Genomic DNA, 27,629 nt, shown 5'->3' with positions numbered 1-27,629 from the left:
GCTGGAGCTGCTGCCCCTGCGACCCGACCCTGGATAAGCGGTTGGAGATGAGATGAGATGAGATGAGATGAGTGAGTGAGACTAAATATATTTTTTTATGGAAAAGCAATATTTTCATTCTATACCCCTCAAAATGCCCCGTGGGCGAGTTATTATTATTATTATTATTATTTTTAAATATAGCTTTTATTGTAGTTACTGGAAGTGTGTCTGTCTCTGTCTTTGTGTCTGTGTTTGTCTCTCTCTGTCCATCTGTCTGTCTTTTCTCTCTTTCTCTCTCCTTCTCTTCCTCCCTCTGGTGCAGACAGATGTCCGTCCTCAACAGAGCTGGGTCTGTCTGACGTTCCTGCCTGTTATAGTGAAGGTTTTCAACGCCACCGTACTCTACTGGGGAATTGTTGAGTCTCTGTAAATCATAAATCAGTCATAGAGTGTGGTCTTTACCTGCTGTGTAAAGTGTCCTGAGATAATTTTTGTTATGAATCGGCACTATAAATAAAATTCTACATATTCAACCTTTAAGTAAAGTTACAACAGCTGCAAAATCAATGAAAAAAAAGCAGTTTTTGACATGTTTTAATGCATGTCAATGATCATCCTGAGGAAGTAAACAGACAAGATAATGTGGCTTTAACTCTCAGCCCTCCTCCTGCAGAGAGGACGATGACGTCACCCGGCCGTACAGCCAATCAGGGGGCGATACGCTCCGAGCTGGAGGAGCCCTCTGTGTTCGTGCAGCTGCTGGCGTGCATTTGCTTGTGTGTGTATGTGTGTGAGTGTGCGTGTGTGAGTGTCTGAATGCACAACAAGTTGATATTACTTTTTAATTTTTTTCCCAAAAAAATTTGAATTGAACTAAGCTCCGGAAGTGCGCGAGGACACGGTGAGCGAGGCATCTCCCTCAGAAAAAGACTTTTCCAACAACAATGACACTCAAATGAACTCGAAGAGAACAAGTTTGCTACGAGCAGCCTCTGAAACCGACACGCAACTACGCAGTTTTACCAATTTGGGTGCATCGTTTTTTGACTTCGACACACGCTAACTTGGAGCCAGAGTGCAGCTACTACCACGGCTGTTATTGTTGTTGTTGTTTGGTAGTTTTCAGTGTAGTGGAAGTCCCGTGTGCCTCGTTTAAAATGTGCAAAGTCGCTCGTGTTAGCTAATGAAGGTGTAGCGAGCGTCACGGTTACAGTAATAAAACGTAATTGCAGGGGGACACGAGCTGTAAGCTACTTAGGGACAACATGCTAAAGACGCTGACGAAGAAGCTAAGGAGACACTCACTCAATGAGATACATCCTTTCCAGCTGAAGGTGAGTTTGAGTCCTATTTTGAATACCGTTATTAATGTGTTTAAATGCATTTATAGTGCAGCTGTCACGTATTGCATGCTGCTCTACGGTACAGTGGGGTTTAAATGACATGAACGAGCTTGTTTGTGCAACAGCGTGGCTTTACTTTTGTCTTGTGACTCGTTCATTTAAACAGTGAGCTCACCTCCTTGTAACCTTACCTTGGGTTATAGGCTGGTGAGTGCATTAACACTCTTTCCCTGCCTCTTTAACACTCGCACATGCACAGTCACAGTGGTGCTTTCTGCATCCCAGCACCTCAAACCCATTCATTACCACGGGAGAAGGAATTTGCTCCCCATAGCTCACAGTACCAAGCCACATTTCTTGAGAAGAAGGAAAGTGGATCTCCACACTGGCTGCACACAGGCACATCAGCAAACATGCATGTGGCGTGTCAACAAACTCCCTCACTCACTCACAGATCATTGACTCATCACACTGGCCTTCCTTCGGTTGTTTGTCATTTGAGAAAATCACTCCACGCTCACCTTCCAGACAGAAAATACTGCGTTAAAAGTGTCACATTCACACCTGCTGAACTATTCAAGAGCAGTCATCTACACCTAGATGTGTGCGCGTGGTTTAAAAGGGGGTTGCAAATGATTATTTAGATGCATACAAAAGACAGAACATTTCCCTAACTTATTGTTGTGGGTGGACATCTGCAGCTTATCCCTTAACCTTAAGTTTCCACATAAGTGCTCTGTTACGGCCCGCTCGGTTTGCATAATGCTTCTTTTCGGTGAGTAGAGGGGTGAGCTGTATCCTGCATGGGTCATTAACTTACTCCATGTACAACAACACTGGGCATCAACCAAGTTTATAGTGACATGGCAGCCATTTTGTGTCAAAGGGAAAGTGTGCCACCCTGTTGTCTACATCTTGCTGAGTGACAAGGGTCACTCTGCGGAAATTGTTAGTGAAAAAAAGTGAATTGCAAGTAGTGACGAGGCCTGCTACTCACATCCTTATGCACAGGGTTTCTTAAAACTGAGCTTCATGTTTCTGAAACTGATACTCAAACTATTTACAAGGAGTTGCCACTGATGCCAGAAGAGAACGTCTGGATAATGAATTCACTTTTTGCTTTTGTATTTTTTATTACATTTTCCTCTCAAACTCTGAGCCGTAGAAGTCACAAGTAGGGATGGACCGATGTCGAGAGGGGTGGGCTTTTGGAAAGCACGGATGCACGTGTACGAGCAGTATTGATGGCGGTTCTGAGACTGTTTATATGCGACTGTTCCCCGTGTTGAACATTTAAAAAGATGCCGCAGAACGGTCCGCAGTGGTCTGGTTCGGAGGAGTGTGTACTGTAGATTTGATCAGATGAAATGTGCAAAAACAGTCAGAAAACTAAATCTCTGAGGGGCGATAACGTATAAGCAAGAAGCAACAAAGCAGCGGCCCAGATCATTTCAAGTAATGTGAGTACAAGCAGGCCTGGGCCGTGGGGGAACACGGGGAGGGGGGACAATTACCCTACAGCACAGGGTAATGTACGAATGGAAAGTTTAAGTGTGCCCTTAGAGCTAAGACCTAGACTTTCAGGTAAGATCGGCTACTTAAAGCTAAATGCATCTTCCTAGTCCCTACTTTGACAATGGTGTCACCATTTCTGCGAATTCCTGTGGACTTAGTAGCCCGTATCGTGCAGGCGCCTCTGCGGATACATTGGGTCTTTCGGGATGGATCCGATCGCTTGGCATCGCCAGAGAATATCCTTTATGAGACATTGATTTGGGCTGGATTCGACCTGCGGTTCTTTGCTGCATGTCAAACGTCATACTATGTGAACCAGATTATTCAAACTGTACTTCTCACTTAGAGGCCTGGAGTGCAAACCCCTCTAGGGTCCTTTTTTGTAGTGGAGACACGCTGAGTGAAAGGACATTTGAGAGGGCGTGACCTGCAACTTTCCCAGCTGCCACATTCGACCTCAATGCAAACTTGCCTGATGTTGCTAATGGCGTACCGCTAAAAGTTTCCAGGCGGAACTCAAACATGTGAAATTTGGTTTCTCATTATGTGCATCAGTCTATAAACCGTGTATTCTGCCTGGTTCTGCATGCACCAGACTTTGAGCCCCAGACTGTGACCGTGGCAAAAATACATGAACCATTATGGTCTCAACCGTACTCAGACAATGTTTGAGTTTGAAGTCTGCTTACTGGGTGACACAGGGCTGAATGACCATTTCAGGGTAATTAAAAAGAGGCTAAAGGTCTCTTAGGCCCTGTTACTGTACCTATCCCATGAGCTTACACTAATCACGACATACTACATTGTGAGGAAGATGCACTGGAGTGTGAGGTAAAGCGAGTCAACCATGCCTGACCCTGCGTGGTGTGTTTTCATGAGTAGGGGAATGGAGTGTGACAGTGTCCATGTCAGTGTGGAAGGACGGTGCAAAGCTGATATGTGTGTGAACTGGGTGGTGTGTGTGTGTGTACGCTGTGACATTGCCATTGATCCAGCTTAGCAAGCTGCTCAGTGATGCAAGGGACTGACAAGGATTTCATTCAACTGTTCTTGACACACAAACACACAACTCTCTGTCCGCATTTGCATGTTTGCACAAAGCAGCTTTTTATGCTTTATTCGTGTCGTCCCACCTTGCTTCTGACTCAGCTCTCTGAATGATATCAGTTATTCTGCATTTGCTTTGTTTAATAGAAACTAGTGTAGGACTTGTGTAGTGTAGATATAAATGAATTGTCTTTTAAGTTATTATCTATCAAAGAGTGAGTTAAAACAATGGTGATTGATCATATTACCCACTAATGAAAGTACTTGTACTTCCCTCTTATTCCAATCTGTGTGTCTGTGGAGACACTCCTTCCCTAAATGCAAATGCACCACAGGGTTAGGGACACTGTTTATGTCAGTCAGCAGCGGTTGGTTTGCACAGGTGGAGCTGGTCACTCCCAGTTATGCTGCGTTTCATTGTGATTCATGCTTGTAGTAAGGGCAGAAGTGACGTGTGTGTAAATAAAGTTTACAAACAGAAACAAGGTCTCTCAAATCTTACGGATTTCATCTTTAATATACTGATTTAAAAATGTCAAATTAAAATGTGACTTTGCAACCTGTCAGTTATGAGGCTGTGTATTTTTCCTTAGATGTTTGTATATGTCATGTCTTGATGTATCGCTTTGGAGAAAATCTATAAATTGATATATATATATATATATATATATATATATAAACCTGCCTAAGTATAAGAACTGACATGTCATTGTGTCTCCCTTCCACAGTCTATATTCTTTAAAACATGCAGACATTTGAGAATATCTTGTGTGCATAATTGATCAGCATATCAATTTCAAAGCTTAAAAACACTTTGGTCATGCCTCAGATGAAGAATGGAGTTCTTCACTTTGGAGATTAGGACGGAAAGATCTTCCAAGCTAGTGTGGAGCAGTTTTGGTCACGCAGGCATGTTGCTCATATGCCTGATAGCCGTCCAAATCCTTACCCAAAACATTTATTTTAATTTTTGGGATGCAAAGTAGCAGTGCAGCCAAGTTTAGTAATGGACAGGATGATGAAAAACACCACCAGGGATTGACTTGATAATATTTGAATGACGTAATTCCAGACATTGTTATTTGTTAGAGTTATTACAGAGATACATCTATTACACTAACGTGGAAGCAGCATAGAGGGTAATTTAGCTCTTTAAATGGCATTTTCACACTTGTGCTCAGCTTAACACATCTCCAGCTACACAGCGTGTTGTCATTGTGAATATGATGCTAATGACTGATATGTGTGTGGGTAAGGGTGTGACTGTGGGTGGTCCTGATTGAACATTTGATTGGGATATGCGTGCACGTGCCTCATGTAAGCATTGGGTGCTTTCTTCTTTGCATGTAGTTCCCTATCTCATAGCATAAATATGTTGCCTTTACTATCTGTATTCAATTTCAGAGTACATATGGGTCTGTTGCATTATGTTGTGCTTTTGCAGAAACACTGTCACTGTTGTAAAATGTCAGGTAACAACAGTGAGTGTCCTGGAAAAACTTCTGGAAAGGCAGAATCGATGCTTAGCAGCGGGGATTATAGTATGAGGCAGCCTATCCAGGTTACAGTGGTGCAATCCAGGCTTAACAGTATTACACTGGAGCTGGAAAAATACACTGAACAACTGGAAGGAACTTAACAAGAACAAATGTTTGTCCTATAAAGTTTTATAATCGCATTCTTGTCATTAAATGCACCAAGCAATTTTACATCCAGCTGCTGAACTTGTTTAACTTCTTGCAAGTAAATTATTGTGCAACAGTGTAGGTGCTGATGCTAGATTTTTGTATTTCAACACCATGTTTTGGAGCTTGAATGATGGCGCTATAGTCAAGTTTAATGGTGAAATATGGGAAAACACAATTATCCTGTCTGACCATAAACTGAACATTAGTTAGGCAGAGGCTACGTGTCATTTATAAGAGCAATTCCTTACATCCTGATAACTGAGAAATCAAATGCTATTACCGCTCCCAAGTGTTTGTCTAAGGATCTAAAGCAGTATGAAACTTATTCAAATATTAGTACATGTGCTCCGTCTTTGCGTTACACTGCCAGGTGAGATTTGCATGGTTAAATTTTTAATGGTCTATTGACACCGACCTGCCTTGCATGAAAAGTAATTTCTCACAGTGTACTAGTTTTTCAAGTGATGGTTAGTTTTGCATATGATAATAGTGTGTACGTCGGTGAAGTCAGGAAGTCACTGAATGTAGAAGGCTGCCGCGTCAGGCACCAAAACACACAAGTTGCATGTCATAGGGTCAGGCGTTATGGTAAAACAGTTAACAGGCCACCATCAGCCCAGCAACCGGCGATTGACGATATATTTGCAGGCGGTCAGCTGGGGTCGCCACGCTCCCCAAGCTCTCTTAGCTTTTTTAGTCTAATTATAAAATAATCTGACTTCCAAGGAAGAATACGTCCTTACACTTAATTTCGTTATTTAACAGAAAAACACATCTGTACACCTTCTGAATTCAAGTTTAATTGCTTCGCTAACTCATGGAAACACATTTGTTAGACCGTGTCAATGTTATATCTGAGACATACAGGTATTACTGCATATTGTGACAGAGCCTGAATCACTTTAGAAAGTCTTGTCATATGAACAACCTCTGATATGGACCATAAGGGGACAAAAGGCCCATCCGTTACCGTTACTGTTTATATTTGTCCCTCGGTCTGTGGAGAAACTTCACCTGGGTTACTTACAGCCGTCACATCAAGTCCCTGCAACAGTTTCACATCCGCTGTCTCCAGCGTATCTTGGGAATCACTTGGCGTGACCGAGTGGCCCACACTGAGATCCTCAGGAGAACCGGCTGCACAAATATTGAGGCCACAATCGCCCGGCACCAACTGCGTCAGGTTGGGCATGTCATCAGAATGCCCAGCACCCGTCTGCCCCGCAAAGTGTTTTAAAGACAGTTACACCAAGGCCAGCGGCTCTGCAGGAGGCCAGAAGAAGCGTTTTAAAGACCAACTTAAAACAACGCTTAAGAGGTGCAAATCGAACCCTGACGATTTAGAAGACACTACGGCTGATCGTAACACCTGGCGGCAGACATGTTTGGATGGGACTCGATCACTGGAAGAGGAAAGGATTGCGAGGAGACAGCAACGAAGCTTAAGAAGAAATGCATCCATGGCTGCCAGCAACATCAACACCATTTTTACATGCCCCACCTGCAACAGAACCTGTGGGTCCAGGTTAGGGCTATTTAGCCATCAGAGAACTCACCGTTAAAGAAGTGGAAGTCATCATCAGACTCGATGGACAACCACAAGCAAGCAAGCAAGGAGAAACTTCAGACTCACAGGTCAAAATAAATGCATCAATTAGAGCTGTTAACTCTGTAGCTTTAAAATGTAAAATACGCAGGAAAAATGAGTAATCATCCTGATGATCTCACTGAGTGTAAATACGGCATTAATTGTCCCGGACTAAACTCAGGTATTTCTGAATACAATTAAGACACGACGTTTATGAACCACCAGCGCCACTTCGTTCTTAGTATCCTGCAGCAGCACCTTTTTAATAGGATTTCAGCTGTTTCATGGATGCTGCCCAACAATAATTCGCTGGAGTGCACAGTGTGGCTCTAAACCAGCCACTTGCCAAAATACATTTTCTACCCACAGTTATTTCTCTGTGTAATTTTCCTACCAAGTTCATGAGTGACGCTAGCTGGAGACCCCTCAAAAGCCAAGATTTGTTTGTCCTATACACTGGCTCTGGATCTGTTCATTGAGAATCTGTCCCACTGCTCGTGAACCATTGAAGAGGCTGCACTCCATCCTTATCCAAATATCTGTAACACTGTGATCTTACCCTGAAAATGAGGCTACATGTTTATCCTAACTGTGTTATTTGTTTTCTTGAAATGTAGTGTTTAGTATTTAGTTCTTTGCTGCACGACAAGACCGTAAGGGAAGACTATTTGCAATGTTTTACCATTAGATTAGTCCAGTCTAGGCAGAAGCAATGCCAGGCCAGCCCTATGAATGCAAACGTCTGTAACTGAGTGACGGAGTTACACTATTAGTCAAAGTGAGTGACAACGTCGGTTCAGCTTCCCCATTTGCCGTTTCTCTTTCAAAAATGAAGTGATGCAACAGTCAGCTGGTAACGTGTGTTAGCTGCTATGGCAGATCAATTAGCTGACTCACTTTCTCAATGCGTGGTTGTTGTTGTTGCTGCCACAAATGCAGGGCCCGACGACATGAAGGCGGGGCCCCTGAGGCTCGGGGAAACATTAAAAATGGCATTCAGAGGGAGAAAGCCTTGACTTTGTGTCGTACTTCTGACTGAACATGCATAAGTGTGTGTGTGTGTGTGTGTGTGTGTGTGTTTGTTGAATTCAAATCAAATAAAAGTACTCAAATAATAGCGTATACGTTATAAACTCAACAGAATTGACTGAGGCTTGGAGAGCTCAGTCGGTAGAGCACCAGACTTATAATCTGAGGGTCCCTGTTTGGGTAATTTTGTTTTTTTGGGTCATCTGGTAAAGCACGTGCCTCATATGCCAAGGCTGAGTCCTTACCGCAGCGGCTTGGGTTTGCTCCAACCCATGGCCTTGGCTGCACGTCATCTACACCTCTTGCCCCTTCCTGTCAGTCTTCAGCTGTAGCAAAGAGGCAAAAAAATAAATAAACATCCAAAAGAAGCACAAGGAAATGATGTCAGTGGAACTTAAGTTGCAGTATTTCGACAGGTGTTGGCACTTGGTGATGGGAGCAGAGAGGAAAATAAACAGTGAAGTTCTCAGGTGGTAAATGAACAGTGTAGGTTTCAGTTTGCCATGAGTAAATGCTGCCACACCAACATTAGAGGCTGTGGGTATGTTCGTAATTGTCATGGGCTGTAACCAAGTCACCTTAATTACACAATCACACTTTAGATGAGGCATCCAGAACAACTAATTGTTGGAAAAAGAGTGATTGTTAAATTCATTAAATTAAAGCAGTCCTAAATTGTCGGTCTCAAATGTATCTTAACCAACAATGTTATATGATGCTATTACAGCACACAACCATACACGACTATACATGGCCCAGCAATATTAGAGATGGAACTGATCCAATCCAACATCGGTATCCGGTTCTGATCCTGACGTAATTCAATGATGAGCTAAGTACAGATCCATATATCTATACACGCACACACTGGAGGGCAAAATTAGAGAACGAAGTATAAATACTTGGGGATGAATAAAGTTTGATTGATTCTGAAATACTGTTAAATTTTACAGAATTTGATAGAGTATCAGCTGCGGCCATACCACAGCTGTACTAGCATGTTTTTTTGGACAACAATTAGAGAATAGTAACCACTGTGTCAGAAGAGAAGATTTAAACCATGTTTTCTAACCGTGCATTCGCAACCGGAGTGATAAAGGCGATTAAAATCGCCCAGAACGCGAGTATCGCTTCAATCGCAGGTAGCAGCAGCAGCCAAGGCAGCTAGCAAACTACAGCTAGCCCCCAGCTCAGCCTACTTTGCTGTGGTGCTAAATGGGAAGTTATGCTAGTGCTGACCAGGGATCTGAATGCTTTTAAAAGAAGGGTTTCCCCCAAGGACTGCAATAATGGCGGCTCTGTTGATCCCCTGGATGTGTCACGGAGAACTTTGATGACGCTTACGGCAATCTCAATGCTGATTAGCTGTCACAGAAAGTCTCTTCCACAGGAAAATCTCCTGGCAACAAAGTAATGTCTAAGCAACCCACTACAGTTACCGAACTGTGGAAGAGACTAAGTCAGAATGGGCGCAGATCAAACCAGAGCAGTGTTAAAAACTAGTGATGTCCTGTGGGCGCAGATGTGCTGAAGTCAGTCAAAGCTGTGGCCTCTACACTTCCTGGTCATTTTTGAATCCTAAAGAAGAAAACAATGTTTGAATCTTCTCTTCTGACACAAAGGTTACTGTTCTCTAATTTAGCTCACTGTTTTCTTTTCACGATACAAAGGTTTTTGTTGAAGTGAAAGAAAACATGCTAGTAGAGCAGTGGTATAACCACAGCGGATATAATATCAAATGCTAAACATTGAAGAATAACAATATTTCAGAATAAATCAAGTATTAATAATTTGTTCTCTAATGTACATACTGTACTAAATAATGTAATTACATTAAACATATAGAAGACCCTGTGAACATCTACGACTTGTTTTAATACACAGTAATTTGATCTTTGATGTTTAATGTGATACAGCTGTTTGATTTTAATGCACAAGATATAAAAATTAGATTTTAATTTCACTGAAATACACACTTTACATGAATTGAATTCTGCCCGCCCTTGTTTGGCTCTCAGGTCCTGGCTCCTTTCTCCATTTTCCCTCTTTCAGAGAGTGTGTGTGTGCGCTTGTGTGTGTGGACACTGTATGTTTGAGTGGCTGTGTGTGTGTGTGTGTGTGTCTGTGTGTGTGTGTGTGTGTGTGTGTGTGTGTGTGTGTGTGTTTGTGTGTGTGTGTGTGTGTGTGTGTGTAAGGGAGGACACTGTATGCGTGTGTGTGAGCATACACGTGCACAGGCGCAGATGGCAGCTGCTCAGCGAGGCTTCAGAGTGGTAATTACTGAGTGTGAGGCGCATTAGTTAACTCTTAGCGTTGCTGCCTGCAGGGTTTCTGTATTGTTGCTTCTGGTGTAGACGAGGAACTGATTTTCAAGGGACATACGGGTTCATGTCGTGGGAACAGAAAGTAGCCTGAGTTGGACTTAGACAGAACCCTAACTGCTTTTTGTAACTTAGATCTGCACAAACCATTGAGACGGAAGCGCAGATCATGCTTATGTTTATTTTGTTCTCAGTTATTGTAACGGTTTAAGTTTTGCTCTTTAATTATTTTGACTTTATTAAATACTGAAATATAAAATTGAGGGCAAATTTTGACATTAAATCAAAAGAAAATATCACAAACTTGAAATAATGTTTTTGAGGTGTTGCCATGTGGCATATTGACCTACAATATAAGCTCAACCCTTATGCCCCCAGATTTCTTACCATGGCAGTGGAGAGGGAGGGGAGAGTGATGACTCAGAGGGGGAGAACCAGGAGCTTGCACAGATTGACAGAGGTAAGTGCCCCCTGCCACCAAATATTTTTAAATAGATGATCTTCCCCATCAATCATTTATCCTCACACATTATAACAAGATGTCTCAAGTCAACAGATAATATGGCATTCCTTTGCAACCGTGTCTCCACCTTCTCCTCTGACATTTCCTGTGTATCGTCTCCTTCAGAGAGACGGAGAAATTGTGCCCTCACACCCTTGGCCACCAGCCAGCAGCACAACCAGGGTCCCCTCTCTCCGGCCAGGTTACGACGCCTTCGCCTGCTTTTAGACGCCAATCTGGATCGCCACTCTTCAGAAGAAGAGCTGGAGCGGATTAGCTGCGGTGACAGGAAGTGGGTGTCAGCGCTTCCCCAGCGCCACAACGATCACCACAGCAGCGCCTCCAGCGACGAGGAGGTGCGGGACCTCTGTGGCTGTGGGTCGCCGGCTGCCTCTGCCAGGCCGCTGGTTGAGCCGGGCGCTTGCCTGGCCGCCTCCCCCAGCCCTGTACTCTTCAGCTCCAGTCCACCACGTAGCCTCAAGCCACCCCCCATGCGCTTTCAGCTGCAGGTGGTGCAGCCAGTGGCACGGCCCATCATTTTGACCCACTTTGACCAGTCAGCACCATATAGAAAGTATCGGCACAGTTACGGCGGGGAGCCGGGGCGGCCCAGTCTGGATCTGGAGAAAATGCAACAGGTTAGTAGTCCAAGCTATAGTTGGAGACCTCATGACTGTTGTTTCCTAGTAGCAGCCACTGCCCAAAATGTTGTCTTTGCAAGCTATTTTACATTATAATTGCCAGATTAACGTAACTTTTGCTGAGCACATTTAAACTATTATGATCCACACTATTGCCAGTCCCAGCTAAATCATCACTAAGTGTGTTCCATCCAACTCTTTAGACCAGGGGTATAACGATTACTGCGGTGACTGGGCTGCTAGCTTGGCTTAAGACGTTTAGCCTACAGTCAAATTATTACATGCCTTCATAACATGACAATGGTGGAGGAAGTATTCAGATGCTTTACCAGTAAAACACTCAATTCCACACTAGAAATATTCTCTCTTTAAAAAAATAACCATTAGATAAATTACATAGTATTATCAAAATATACTTAAAGAATCAAAACTATGTATGTAAGTACCGTATTTTCGCACTATAAGGCGCATAGAATAGACGCTACAGTCGAGGCTGGGGTTGTGTTCTGCATCCATTAGACGGAGCTGCGCTAAAGGGAATGTCAACAAAACAGTCAGGGGAGGTCGTCTTGTTGCTTCCTCCACTTCCGCACCATTGATTGGTTCATGTTCAACTCTCTGGCTGCTGCTCTATTCCCGCGTTCTACTGTGTGACTAATGGCCTTGAGTTGAAACTCTGCGTCGTAAGCGTGTCTCTTAATAGGAGCCATTTTGGGCTCTTTACACAAACACACACATGGAAATGAAACGGCACGCTTCGCGCAGTCGTATATCTCAACATGCACCGCGCGTTACTTCTTCTACGGGGGAAAATAGAGTCGGCGGCTGCTCACCGTAGTTGGAGACCTGTTGTGGCTCAATATTGGTCCATATATAAGGAGCCTTCACAGAGCGCACTGTCGGCTTTAGAGACATTTGAAGGTTTTTAGTTGCGCCTTATTGTGCGGAAAATACGGTATGTAGCAGGTATTCTCATCTTAGCTATCTCTTTTGCTAGGTCACCGTCACTGCATCAGAGGCTTGGCAAAGCCCAAGATGATCGTGACTGGTTTAAAGAAATTCAAACAACACAGAGCAGTTTTTCCCCAATACCCGAATGTTAAGACAGACCAAACTCCAGCGCTGACACTGGCAATGCGAGACTGCTGTCAGACAATTTATCTCTCATTTCCCCCCCTCAGAGGGATGCTTAGCTTGCAGAAACCTTAATTCTTGATAACCAGAGAACCAAACAGAGTCACATTGCGTCCGTTACACATTTTGACAAGGTAGTATGGTGATGTCTTCCTAGCCAAACACATTTTCTGTCCCAAAATACTTGAAAGCACTCACATGATGCGATTTCGTATCTAATAACCTATTTAACTATTAGTTGAAGTATATTTCTTAGCAATATGCATCCAATTGTTACATGTAACTTGATTTAACTTGCTAGTGTAGAAATATATGGATTCCAATGAAACTGTTAAAAGTACCAAACAGCAGATTAGCATTACACTACCCCTACCAGCAAATCACACAGTTAATGTTGGGCCGAGGATTTGGTCCAAAAATACAATCATGTATTACTAATACTACTAACAGGCTACCACACACACACAAATTTGCACACACACAAATCTGCACACTTGCACAAGCAAACAAAGTCTTCCCTTTCCATAGCCGGACGCGCGCCACCACGGTGGTCTGGCTGGAGAGGGATGAAGGAGAGGGAGGCACGGACGGCAGATGTCCGCCCTCGTTTCTCACAAAGGCTGGCAAGCGAGGGGAAACGATAAAGGGGTGGAGGCAGAAGGAGAGGATTAAATACACAACAGAAAAACGACAGCCACTAATGAGTCATGGAGAAGCTGGTCCACTTATCATTAAAATCCAATAGACTTGTTGGCCCACACCGCGGATGGGAAAGAGTGTGTGTGTGTCTGTCAGTGTGTGTTTTTGTGTTTGCAGATAGAAACTGCAGGTTTCACGGGACCATATGTCCATTGGGGTTTTTAGAGGGAAAGAACAGATGATGAGAGACAGCGGGCGGCAATGAGAGGCGTGAAGAGAAAAAAAAAGAGGAAGAGTGTATGTATGTGTGTGTGTGTGCGTGCGTGTGTGTGTGGGGCTGGGGTATGCGTCTATCATCCTTTCTGTCTTTTTGTGTTATCATGTGCATCCTCCTGTCCGCGCGTTTGTTGCTGTATCAGTGTGTGTGTCTGTTGCCACAGTGTGGTGTGTCTGTATGTGTGAGAGTGTGTGCACACTCAGTCAAGTGGAATGGGAGGTGCTGCAGGGAATACAATAGGGGGCCTACAGAGGTAGCTTGCAGACACAGCTCCAGTCTCCTATTAACCCTTTAGCTGGATTACTTCCAGTCACAAAGTCTACCTCAACTGCTACACCATCACCTTGTAATGTCTTTGACATATTCTGTTCTTATCTGGAGTTTAAACTAAGAAAGAAAGCAGACAGAGCTGGTTCCTTAGAACAAGCACTTTAAAGGTGTCCAAACCAGAGGAATTATGTGATGTATATGTAGAAGATAGAGGAGTAGTGAATGACTACTATCTAGGATGGATTGTGAAACATTTAAACATCATTTTAGACCACAGAGTGTCATTAGTTTAAATATTCCCTATAGCAACCTCCATTTGAGAAGTTGTTTTGTTTGTTTTGGATTGACAGCAAAATTGGAGGGAGTCAATTGTTACGTGATGTCTTGATGCTCAAACTAACAAGGGGCAAAAACCATTTTCAGATTCAACCGTTCACTAATTTGTTTATGAGAATGTGGAAATGATGTCCAAGTCCAATCATGGTTTCCTAATTCTGTGGACACTACTGATCCAGGACTATCTCAGGGCACTGATGGGCAAGCAAGGCTACCTGGCCCCAGTGTGACCAACATAAGCTTGAGCCTTAGTAGTTAAACGTGCAGTCGGCAACATTTGCTTGATCCTATTCACTGAAGCCGACACTATGCTCTGACAGGACAACATAAATCATTAGGTTTTAGAAAAAAAACGCGTCTCTACGTGCACGTAGAGCCTGTTGTTTGTTTTGCAAAAATCCACAGCGCCCTTATCATCCTGTCCACTCAGCGCAGAGCTGTTTGAGAGCTGACTCTCAGGCACAGTCCGTGCACACGCCACAGACCCCCCCCCTCACCGCTCGCGTATGTTACAATATCACAGGCACACGGCTCAAGCTAGGCCTACGCTAAACGACGTTAGCAGTTGCTATCTATGAGTAAGTTAGCCAGCCTACCTCCATGTAGCGTGTACTCCATGCCGCTTATCGATGAGAGAAGACACAGACGCGTTCACAGGAATCTGGTGCACGTGCACTGACGAGCACTCGATTGGCGAGAGCGGAGGAGCTCGGTGGTAGAGGGGGAGGGGCGTGAGAGTTGTAAACATTCAAAATTTGACTGAGTCAACTCGATCTGCCAGACTTGGCGACTGCAGCCTTAATTTTTTGTGAATTTGGCGTAGCCAGATATCCGGACCAAGACTTCCTCTCCCGTGCAACAGGTTTGTTTCGCAACTTGAGACCAAGCTGAAACATGAAGGCAACGTGGAACTACGAAAGCAACTTTAATGGCCACTTGAGGTTGGCTCCAAAAGCCATGTAAAAACAGCCTGGTGCAAAAAAAAAAAAACGGTTTTGGTTACTTTGAGTGACAGGTGGGTGCCATCACAGGTGGCAAGTATAGACTGCAGGCTTCATTTGGCCCGCCTCAGCTCCATACACCCTCCACATCTCTGCCCATTTTTCGATTAGATGTCATTTTGGCGATGTCGGGCGCTGCCAAGATGTTGACGGCTGGAGCCGCCCACGTTGAGCTTTATTTTCCTATTGGTGATGTCACAGAGACGTTCATATTCTAGTCTATGCTTGAGAGTTGGAGTTGGAGTTGGGAGACAACTTCTCTAAACAGATATCTGCAAGTGAATACAGATTTGAAATAAGATTAAATAGCTAATACAAATATGGGTCTTTGTCTTAGAAACCATCTGCTATACTCTGATACTGTGTCCAGCCTTTTTTGCTCTCCACACGGACTGTTTACCCGTATGCAACCGAAGCCCACTCAAACGTCATTCGTCAGTTTTACTCGGACTACAAATGGACTAAAAAATGAACTACAAATGGAAACCAGACCATTTGCCACAATCTAAATCTTGTCCCGTTACCTACAGAGTCAACATTCATTGATAGAGATTACACACATGCTAATCCGCGTCCAGTTGCTCAGATGTGGCAGGGCCATTGTTTGTTAGCCTGATTAAAGAACAACGGTTTGCGTGAAAGATGCTGATCATTTGAGAAATATGTTTTATTTCAAATACTAAAGCAGCCGTTATACTTGTTTTGTGATGGGGTACCTCTCATGCTTACTTTTGTTTTGGGAATTTTGTGTTTTTGAATTACGCTAAAAATAAGAGTGCACTTATGCTGAAATGCATTTAGAAGTGCATTTGTTTTAAAAAGTATTATTATTGTGTGATATTTCAGTGATCCGTGTGCGTGCCTGCGTGCGTGCATGCGTGTGTGCGTGTGCGTGTGTTATTGGCAGCGACAATGCAGGCTCACTGAAGGTGTTTAGTAAATTAATGACGTAAAAATACAGACGTAGTTAGAGTGGTTTTAATTTTTCACACGATTGAACAAAGCAGAGTCCCACTATCACATATACTAATTAAAATATACCTTTAATAACTTCTTTGAGAGAATTATTGAATACAAAATACAAATTCCCGTTTTTTAAATCCAGCCGCTTGCATCCACGTGGACTGTAGTCCTATTGATGAAACAAAACAAACAGGAGGTGAGCATGAGGGCAAGTGCACACCAGCTCTCCCACATCACAACAGCAGGAGTCTTGTGTTTCCATTCTTTCCGGTGCTCCCTTCCCCCTTTAAAAGCAACCTCCCCAGCTCGAGACAATTCCATGATTGTGTGGTCCCTCCACCCCCACCGTTTTCTTTTTTTTTTAGAATAGTGAAGCTGCGTGGACATGGAGGGGAGTGGGAGACAGGATATTGCATAAGCGGCATTGAGTGGCTGTTTAGTTTAGTTAGACAGCTGGATTGGCCTCACGTCCTCGATCATCCTGGTTCACTGTTAATTGACTGCCAATACACAGTTCTTGTCACGTCCAATGTCGCTGCTTTAAAAGAAAGATTACTGTTCAAACAATGTTTTTGAAATGCTTGAATTCTATCATACTATATAGACTATACTACCGTATTTTTCGGATTATAAGTCGCATTTTTTGGGGAAATGTATTTGATCAAATCCAACACCAAGAAACGACATTTCATCTTGAAAGGCAATTTAAAATAAAACTAGAATAGAGAACAACAGGCTGAATAAGTGTACGACGAACTGAGAACGTGCCTGGTATGTTAACGTAACATATTACGGTAAGAGTCATTCACAGAACTATATCATATAGAACATGCTCTACGTTTACCAAACACTCTGTCACTGCTAACCACTAAATCCACTGAACTCTTCTTCCTCTGTGTCACTTCTGAACAACTCCGCCAACTCCAAAGGTAGACAATGCGCCGCTTAGCTCAAGCATTAGCAGGTAGTGTTGTGGTTTTATGTTATTGCATGACTATTGTAGTGCGCATTGTGGGTCTCTATGATAAATATCACACACGGAGGCGAGGCTGTAACATGTGCTCTTTTAGTAGCCGCACAACTTCATAACACACATACAGGAACAATCAATCACCGCACACACCGAGTGACACAGTCATGAACAGTCGAGCACAACGCACTTCTGCCATGACCCGCCCACGCCGAATTTTGATTGGTTGACGTGTGTGTGTGACGATTGCTGATATACGCCTAGTCTCTTACGTGACTGAGATAAATACTAGCCCGGGCTATAATTTGATATTTTACGGTAATGTGTTAATACTTTCACACATAAGTCGCTCCAGAGTATAAGTCGCACCCCCGGACAAACTATGAAAAAAACTGCGACTTGAAATCCTAAAACACGGTAGATTTTCATTCACATGGGCATAAACCTTCCATAACTTTATCCAGACAGTTTTACCAAAGTTACTATTTTGGGTTTAAAGTACAAAACGTTTATTGAATTGCACAAGACGGAGAGTTTTTGGATTGTCATGGACATGAAGTTTATATTTTTAGTTGTGTGTACGCTCATCCGTGGCTGTCATTGTGCGTTCTTGTCCTCCACAGAAAATGCTGCTGAAAAAGAACTGCAGAGGGAAAACACGGACCATAGTGATTCGGGTGAGTTCCTTCGTATTTAACTTTGTTTAATGATGATAAATCAACAACGCTCTCTTGTAGTATTTTGTCATGATGAATGCAATTTATCGAATGTTTAAAAACACTGTTGATGCTGGCTGTCATAAAGATAAGTTGTTTACACAAGTGTTATTAATATGAATGCACACACACTTGCGCACACAGCCTTTGGCTTTTATGCGGAGCCATAATAGGCCGGCCAGATCAGGGTGTTCATTACAGCAGCGATAAGGTTGCCCGGCCCCCGTGAACAGCCCGGCCTGTCTCGTCGCCAGCACCTTGATGTCCGTCCAAGTGCATACTGGGACAGCATCTGGCAGCAGTGTTTGTTCCCATGCCCTGCTCGCAACAGAGCCATGCCGGAGACGTCTGAAAATCTGATAGCACCGTCAGATTCCTTTTGCAAACAGCACCCGGCTAAACACTGTTTGCTGCGATGATACCCAGGATAAAGAAGCAAGAAGAAAAATGTTCAAGTGGGTTTGTTCTCTTGATCTCAACAACCTTTAATAGCCAAGCTCTCCACTTGTCCCATTAGTGGTCTTAAAAGTGCACATTTAGGTGCCTAAATAGCTCTGTAAACACTAAGGTATTTTCCCAAGATTGTGTCCCGACTGGTCTTCTTGTAAAGTGGTTTTCCAAACACAACCTCTAATAATCATCAGCCGACTGAACACTGCATGTGTGTATGGGCTGATTTTGTTTGTAGTGGGGAAGGGAAACATGTTGGAGCGCCGACTGGAACAAGCCGGCGCGTCTTGGCACAGAGCAGGGTACTCCAGAAGGATGCACAGTGTGGTGAGAAAAGTGACGTTATTATCACGTTGTGTGGGTTAGTGTCAATGGAACCTAATCACACACTTGTTTATGTACACACACACACACACACACACACACACACACACACACACACATACACCAACTGTAACAGCCTCTAGGTATCTCTGACCCTTCGTACTGAAGTATGGAAGAGCAGTACAAAAATGTAAAAAACGATCTTTCAGAGTGTTTGAGGAAGAACAAGTGAGTGTCATCGAGAGATGGAGCTGCCGAAGAGGAGGAGGAAGAGGAGGAGGTGGAGTGTTGTCGGTTCCCTAGTGGTGTATTTCCAGGGATGAAGTCATTTTCCATTTATAGCCTGGCCGGCTGCTATCTGTTTAGTTCCACTGATACATGGAGATATTGCTCATTATCCTCTGTTCTCGCTGGTGTAGCTGGTAGTGTTGTTTTCCCTGTCAGTGACGTCTGTGGGCATTGGGCATGTTCCAGTTCATAGATTTTTCTTGGAGTACACAGTGACTCTTTGGTTTGATGAGCCATTTGGAGGCTTGTGTTGACTCTTGCTACCCTTTGTGCCACTGCGCACAGCGATCCGCCCCATATCTCTCTTTTTGCTGTTTTCACTCCCGTACCTCTCTCTTCCTATCTCGCTCTCCCACTTTTATCTGTCAGCCCTGGGTTTCTTGGCCAGCGTCCAGAAGAGACACTGGATCTGGATGGGGCCCTTGCTTTGAGACTGGATTCAGGCGTGCAATCATGAGAGCTGTTACAGGAGTCATGTGTGTGTGCGTGCATTTGTGCGTGCGTGTGTTTTAAGAGGGAGGGTTCATGTGGAAGTAGTAGGAAGAGCTTTAGCAGCCACTGCTGCTAATGCCTCCCCCCTCTAGGGGTTGGAGGTGAATAGGAGAGAGGGGTGATGAGAGCTTCCCAGGCTGCAGGAGGGGTGGCGTCTGATTTCAGCCGCCGTAAAAACTGGGTGGAGAGGAAGGCGAAGAGTGATTGAGGTAAAGGAAATGGTGCAGCTAGCGGAGGGGAAAAGTAAATTGAAGGAAAATATGCTCCCTACCCCTTTGATTTTTGATTGGGGTAAACTACATGGCTTGGATGTGATGTAAAGGTATTTTGATCTTAGCATTAGGACAAACAGATGTTTGGAAGTAAGGAGTAGTGTGAAGTTTTGGGAAATCACTTTTTTGCAGAGAGTTGGATGAGAAGATCAATACAACTAGAGATTTAATGGATAGGATCCCCCCCCCCCCCTCCATCTTTTTGATGCAGCTGTTGCAAAGACAGCCAGATAGAGATCTCTTTCTTTTAAGTTACCAACACCACACAGCACACTGCATTTGTTTACAAACTAACTGCCCAACAAAGACAGTGATAACAACATGAACAAGCAGATCAAGCTAGTCAGGCTAGCTATCCAGTCCCTGGATCAGTTTCTTGTTCATATTGTTAGCAGCATTGCTACCGCTAGCAGCCTGGCTTCTGTCCAAAGCAAGAAACAACTGTAAGAATCCCAATTTGAACCAGAAGCCCCGATCTTAGGGCTACGACAAAGACAGCGTGAAACACTGCATTATTAATTAAGTACGGACATGTTTGGCTACTTACTCTAGCTTAGCATAGGAACAGTTTTTATCTCTCTTACTCCGTCTGCAGGGATCCTTTTCTTTTACCAGATAACATTAGAGTTTCCACAATTACTCAGGTTGTCTATTTTGTTTAATTGTAAGCCATTTTGTTGACTTGACTCTCTGGTAAGCAGTGATGCAGTGTAACGTTGTATGTCTAGGGCTTTTATTGTGAAAGGGAAGACCAATAAAGTAAAGCTGTAATGTACTGCTGCTACTGCTGACCATGAAGGAGAAAATAGTTTGGCACTGGTTCAGACCACGGAGCCTCTGTGTTATTATTGTATCACCCTCATAAGGACTGGCACTACTCAAGCAGTTTCCTCTTCATCATCGTCATTTTGCCGGAGGTTCGTACCCTCGGTAGATGGAACGGCATAGTGAAAGCAAGGCTTATATGGATCCAGTCTAAACGCTGGTGGTGTCATTATTCTATAGCGATAACACTGTGCAAGCAACATTAACTTCATAATAAGTTAAAACCGAAAAGTTATGTGTTCATTAAATAATGAAGCAAGGAAAGCAGCCAGTTAGCTTAGCCTAAGACATACTTGCAACAAAGTCCCATTTGTTCACGCTGGAGGTGAAGAGAGGCTGTCCGACTCCTTACAAACGCATTGTGGCACAGCAAATCCACGCTGACCCTCCTCACCACAAATATGGGGAGACTGTGGCTCAGTGTAAGAGTGGGTCGTCCTCCATTTGAGAGTGGCAGTTCGAGCCCCACCTCCCCCGGTCCACATTTCGAAGTGTCCTTGGGCAAGACACTGAACCCCAAATTGTTCCTCGTGCTGCGCATGGATGTGTAAATGTGGTGTGAATGGTCAGATTAGATGGTCTGTAGATGTCCACTGCCATCAGTGTGAATGTCTGTGTGAATGGGTGAATGTGACAAACACTGTGAAAGCGCCTTGAGTGGTCAGAAGACTGGAAAGGCGCTTTATAAGTACAAGTCCATTTACCATTTACCATATCTAACATACTAGGGCAATTGCAAAATGTTCTAGCAAACCATCAATGAAAAACTTCTGTTGTAGGTTCGATGTTCAACACAAATAGATACTGGATCAGGTATAACGGCATGGACAGATTTTAAACGACGCCTGTTGGAATCAGGAGCAACAAACATGACCAGGGTGACAAAAGTACTTCAGACTGAGCCTGTAGAACTTTCCATCAAGTAGTGTTTACAATCCCCACTCCACCACCCCCACAGCTAGCTCAGGGCCCCTGACCCCTTGGGCTCCTGGACCAGTGCCCCTGCAGTAATCCATCCATGTTATAAACTGAACCATTCCTAAATTAATGATCAACAGAACAAACGTATTACAATACAAAATCCTTAGAACCTTGACACTCAAACCAGCTCAGCTTCAGGACAAGTGAGACACAGCTGGTGTTTTAAAGAAGGTCCTTGTTCTTTTGTGACCTGTGCTTTGTCTGACCCCTCTGGGCCCTAAATGTCCGTCTCACTGACACTGCAGGACAACTCTGCTAACATGGATAGGGAGCCGTCCTCACAGATGGACGGACTCTACCATGTGGTGAACATCTTAACAGGTCTACTGTAACTTGCTCTGGGGCTACGGTTTGTTTTTCCAACCCTCACTTTTTGCCTGTTTATCTCAACATTGGTAGATAAAACAGCTCTAAGTGGTATTGGGAATTGTTGCCGTGTTACTGTGGCTCAGTTGTCAGTACTGAATCCCTTAAGATGTTGGCTGAAGTCATAGCAACACCTGTAGCCTCATATGCACTGTTAATGGGGCCTTATTTCATACGCATTGATGTCACCGGGTACTTTTCCAGTAGCATTGAATGGAATCAGACCGTCTCAGGGATGCCTCTGTCTTATTGATGCATTTATTGGTTGACAATGAGAAAATGCAGCCGTCCCTATAAACGCACACTCACGGTTTTCCACGGGTTCAGCTCCTTACAGTGAATCTGTCCCAAACTATCTCAGTCCACCTTCTCACCAACTCCCCCCTCTCAGCAGGCTCTGGAGAAAGTGCTGCCTCGCTGCCAAATCCAACAAAGTCATTTCCTGTCGTTTCCTGTAGGGAGGAAAATGACCGGGGCTAAATTTAGACAGAGGACTAGTAGAGCCACAAGAAGAAGCGAGGTTCTGCTCGGAGGAGGGGGGGGTGGCCACGCCAGTGGAAAAATCATTCATGTCAACGAACCTTCAGTGTGAATGAAGAAAATCAGTGTGAAAATGCTCCAAGGAGGTGCAGTTATTTTCCCACCGTCGCTAGTTTAGCTGTCAGCCGCCTTTCTCACGGCCTTATGACACAGCCGCACATTTACGCTGCCAAAAAAACAAACTAATGTCACCACTGACACGAACTGGCACACTGTTACTGACCAACGAAACCACAACTGACAGAAAGCAGGTAGCCCATGCCATTTCCACACTTCTGACAGGTCCGTTACTCACCATGACCTTTTGTCTCCCTCCGTCCACAGAATCTCACAGGTAGCCGTCCTCAGCCCAGGTACACCTACGACCCCTCCATCTACGCCTTCCGCTCCTTGAGCACAGCGCCCCCCTGCAGTCCCCTGACCCCGTCCGAGGATCCCTCCTCCTGCTCATAAGAGAAATCACCCACCGCCGGATAATCCTCTCCCCCGTCTCTTCATTCCCAGACGGCTGCTTTCTTTTTCTGTGGCTTCTTCTGCGAGACCGAGGAGCGACCGTTCAGAAATTGACCGTTCAGAAATTGACCGCTAGAAGGACGTTTTGTTTTAACGGTCAAACTATTGCACACTCAGGTAATCCCACCCTGTAACGCTGTCACTTTGTCATTGTTTATTTCATTGTTCTCCACATGAAATAAACAGGAACGTTTGGAGAATAAAATGGCCTAAACACGACATTTCTAAGGATACTTCAGGTATTGCGAATCCTTTGATTGCAAAAAGAATGATCCAGAACATAGACTGTGGGCCACAGGTGGTACAAAGGGAAGAGGCGGACCGCTCTGAAACCTAAATTTAGCTCTGGGTTGGATCAATAATGCATGTGAGACAATCAAACGGTTCCAAGGTTTCTGTCTTTGATGTGATTACTGGACATCTTGTGAGGTTCTCGGTAACTCTCTATAGTAAACACGGCGAGGCGAGTCATCGGACATCTTTTATTGTTGAGCTAAAAATAAACAGTGGTCACGTGTGTCTGTCTGAAAATACTACTTCTTTGGATGTTATTGAATATACAGGTCGTGACGAGCTATAACAAACACGTATGACATGACAATGTAGTTGAATAGTTGACCTTTGACCTTTGACGATGTACGTTTCCCAATGAATTGTATCACTTTTAGTCCAGGTCCCAGATCAGTACTTGCATCCTCTTTCCTTGCATGAATTCCACTGTTTTTTGCAGAAAGAGACGTGTGTGGAAATAAGGAAGTATGAGAATAGCTCGCCGCACATTTGGCAAGTGCAACTGGTGGTGGTAATATTGTACCTCATTACTTTCTAGGTAGAAGAGGACCACTGGTACATCTGAGACATCCCAGTGCTTTCTAAAGCTCTCATAATGCCTTGAAATCACATTCCTGTTGTATCGAACGACACTTAAGCTAGTTCTCGGCTAATGAAAGGAGCCGATCCATTGATAAAACACGATGACACCACTGTAACTAGGATTTCGCTGAAGTGAATGTAACATTGTGACAGGTTTTTGTCCATTGTTGCACACGAGGAATACAATAAATGCCCTGTGGCCTCTTGTGTGGGAGTTTTTTATTTGGATCAAATACAAAACATGTTGTGACAAAGGGGAAAACCTCATTAACTGAGTGGACAAACAATTTGACCCATGTGTTAGATAGCACTCAACCCTAACCCTTATCAAAACACCCTTCTTTGCTAAAAAGCACTGAAGCTGTCGTTGGCTCATGTTTAGCTACAAACTCTTAATAGGTACGTTTTCTCACGTGTGTGTGTCCAAAGATACTTAAAAGATTTAAATCTCCTTTAATCTCAGTTTTTACCAAACTTGTATTTATGTCACCAGTCTTTTACCAAAGTGACTGAACATAAACCCAGTGTGAGGCAGAGCCTTGGGAATTGATGAGATTTTGACACCAATGCTTGTGACATAAATACAAGTTTGGTAAAAACTGAGATTAAAATCCTTTAAATCTATTGACTTGAATGTATGAATTGGAGTTAAAATATTTGAATATGAAAGTGCATACATTCATATTCAACCGCTTATCCCGGGGTCGTGGGGGGCTAGTGCCTGGACAGGACGCCAGTCTATCACAGGACACATAGAGACAAACAGAGACAGACAACCTTTCACACCAACGGGTGATTTAGAGTCATCAATGAAGCTAACACCTGCACGCCTTTGGACTGTGGGAGGAAACCGGAGAACCTGGAGAAAACCCACGCAGACACGGGGAGAACATGCAAACTCCACACAGAGGGGCCCAGGATGGGATGTGAACCTGGAACCTCCTTGCTGTGAGGCAGCAGTGCTAACCACTACACCACCATGTAGCCCACTAATGCATGTGCCAGAATGAATAATGTCTAAAGAGCTCCTCCTTATAACATTTTTTCTTTGACGAAGAAAAACCTAAAAAAAAAAAAACCCTACAAATGTTCTCAGATTGCATGTATACTGTTTGGACACAGAGGGAATAAAACTGTCATAATGCTGAACATATTCAGGAATCGATCAAGAATCGGACGTACAGCGGACTCGATAACAGCATTGGTATCAAAATCTCATCAATTCCCAAGGCTCTGCCTCACACTGGGTTTATGTTTAGTCACTTTGGTAAAAGACTTTTGACATAAATAAAAGTTTGGTAAAAACTGAGATTAAAGGAGATTTAAATCCTTTGGTAAGTATCTTTGGACACACACGTGAGAAAACTTTTAAAAAGTGTTTGCAGCTAAACATGAGCCAACAACAGCTTCAGTGCTTTTTAGCAAAGAAGGGTATTTTGATAATGAAGATTATCTGATTCTTTATCGGTTTCCTCCCCCGTAGGTGTGAATGGTTGTCTGTCTCTGTTCGTCTCTATGTGTCCTGTGATAGACTGGCGTCCTGTCCAGGGTGGACCCCGCCTCACGCCCGATGTCAGCTGGGATCGGCTCCAGCCCCCCACGACCCCGATAGGGACAAGCGGTTAAAGATGAATGAATGAATGATTCTTTATCGATTCCTGATCAATTCCCTGAGGAAAGCGTCTGAATATTTTCAGCATTATGAAAGTTTTATTCCCTCTGGGTTCGAACAGTATAAAAATGTTATTATAACAATATATCTTATGAGGAGCCCTTTAGACATTATTCATTCTGGCACTCTCACATACATACATTCTCCTTTTTTTACTCATAATTATATATTTTAAACTCACATTCATACGTTTTACTTTCATATTCATACATTTTGCTTTAATTTCTATATTTCTAACTCACACAAATATATTTCACTGTCATATTTCTACATACATTTTCATACTTTTTTGATCTGGTGCACATGCAATCATGTTAGTAGAAGTCATATTTTAAATAATATATGTGTATATAAGAATGTATGTATGTGAGAAACGGATGGAAGATCATTTATCACGCTGTGATTGGCCGAAAGTTCAGCAGGGTCATGTTCAGGTCGCAGCAGAATGGACGGAGGACAGAACTTTAAGAGATATTTAGGGCCCGAGTGCGAGGAAACCCATTGTTTTTGATGAAATTATTATTTTTCTACTGCACCATCGCATTTTTGAGGGGCTTAGGGCGCAGGCTCACAGAAACTGTCTCACAGGTCAGAAGGTCAAAAGGGCTCCAAAGCGCCCCCAAACTCACGCCGTGGTTCTGATAAAATTGTTTTGATGTTCATGAAATTTGGTGGGATCATTGCTCTCATCTTAAAGAGCACATGTACATTTTGGGTTTTTTCTTTTTTTTTTACCCGAGAGAAAGTCGGCCATTTTGGATTGCATGCGTCAATTTTCCTTTTATGAAAACATGTTTGAGGACGTCAGGATGCACAAAAATGCCCAAAACGGTGGACGCATGTTCAAACCAATGTTGAGCTGGAGCCATAGCGCCGCCTAACTCAGAGAAAGCCTGAGTTGAAACAAAGTTGCTCTGATATTCACGAAATCTGGTACCAACATGGCGTCTATCAGTTCTTAAACAAGTCTTGTACAAGTATTTCCTGGTTTGAGAGTGACTTCCTGTTAAAGAAGGAACTTCCTGTCTCAGTGAAAGTAATAGATGCCACTACGGGTGGAACCGATCAAAAATCTATTGAGATCAGAAAGTACAAAAATAGTTCATGGAGCTTCATTTAGCCATCACTAGTTTCAGCATCTTGAACAACAAAACAACCATTTCCCCCTGGGTTTATTAAAGTATTTCTGATTCTGATCATTCGTGTTTCCACCCAAACTTAAAAAGATCATTTTTACAGCACTGTTTTCATCTTTCTTGATAAAATGAAGCCACTCTTTGGACCATGGGTGTCAAACTGATCCAGTAAAGGGCCGTGGGGCTGCAGGTTTTCATTCCAACCAATGAAAACACACCTGGTCCAACAAATCAACTGTGTGAAGACAGTTCAGGTGATGGAGTACGTCGAGTCAGGTGTGTTCTTGCTTGGTTGGAATGAAAACCTGCAGCCACAGCGGGCCTTTACTGGATCAATTTGACACCCATGCTTTGGACTCTTTCTTCCTCTCTGCCGTGACTCATTTGGAGTTTCCAGGAGCGTAGATGGAGGAGTTTGACGCTGTTGTTATTAAATGTGTAAAAATAACTTAACAGCAAGTATTGATCAAGTTTGGTATATGGTTCCAAAGGACTGGACAATTCACTTTCCTAGTCAACACTATGCACTGCACTTAACCTGAGTGCCAAAGGTGCATGTGCATACTAGACAAATAACCAAGTCCAGTTGCTTTTGACTGAAATTGCTTTGGGGGATAACGATGACCTGGACGAATGAGAACATTCACAGCATGTGTTTTATCATTGGAACATCATCTTTGATCTGCCGGGTGGAATGACAGAGGAAATCTTTCATGTGATGGGTGCAGGTACCGATGCTTTCCATCAGTGACTAGAAGGTCACAGCAAAGATCTAGAGCCGACACCACAGCCTCTTTGTGCCAGATCATACCCTGAGAAACGCTCTGTGTGTGTGAGGCAGCCTGAAAGAACGAAGAAGAAAGTCTGACGTCAAAACTAAGTCGGGTGTGAAAACGGCTGGAGAATTTAGGGGAGAGCGGAAACAAGGCGGTGCA

The 27,629-nt window shown here is 43.6% G+C and overlaps 1 protein-coding gene across 1 annotated transcript; it reads left to right on the top strand.

The window, feature by feature from the left end:
* Positions 1-772: 772 nt before the first annotated feature.
* Positions 773-24,082, top strand: LOC310954750 (uncharacterized protein). The gene is made up of 5 exons (XM_083924394.1): positions 773-1,316; positions 10,892-10,973; positions 11,142-11,653; positions 17,870-17,923; positions 22,825-24,082. The coding sequence occupies exons 1-5, from the start codon at positions 1,248-1,250 to the stop codon at positions 22,951-22,953; spliced, it is 846 nt and encodes a 281-aa protein (XP_083780520.1). The 5' UTR covers positions 773-1,247; the 3' UTR covers positions 22,954-24,082.
* The last annotated feature ends 3,547 nt before the right edge of the window (positions 24,083-27,629 follow it).

The sequence above is a fragment of the Echiichthys vipera genome (genome assembly GCF_963691815.1).
Source record: "Echiichthys vipera genome assembly, chromosome: 12".
Lineage (NCBI taxonomy): Eukaryota > Metazoa > Chordata > Actinopteri > Perciformes > Trachinidae > Echiichthys > Echiichthys vipera.
The sequence above is the reverse complement of the archived record's forward strand: the minus strand, read 5'-3'. Positions and strand labels throughout refer to the sequence as shown.

Excerpts from the sequence above, each read along its gene's own strand:
- LOC310954750 (XM_083924394.1), top strand. The coding sequence starts at position 1,248 with ATGCTAAAGACGCTGACGAAGAAGCTAAGGAGACACTCACTCAATGAG. Across the intron at positions 10,974-11,141 it reads GCTTGCACAGATTGACAGAG|AGAGACGGAGAAATTGTGCC; the intron begins GTAAGTGCCCCC and ends CGTCTCCTTCAG. Across the intron at positions 17,924-22,824 it reads CACGGACCATAGTGATTCGG|AATCTCACAGGTAGCCGTCC; the intron begins GTGAGTTCCTTC and ends CTCCGTCCACAG.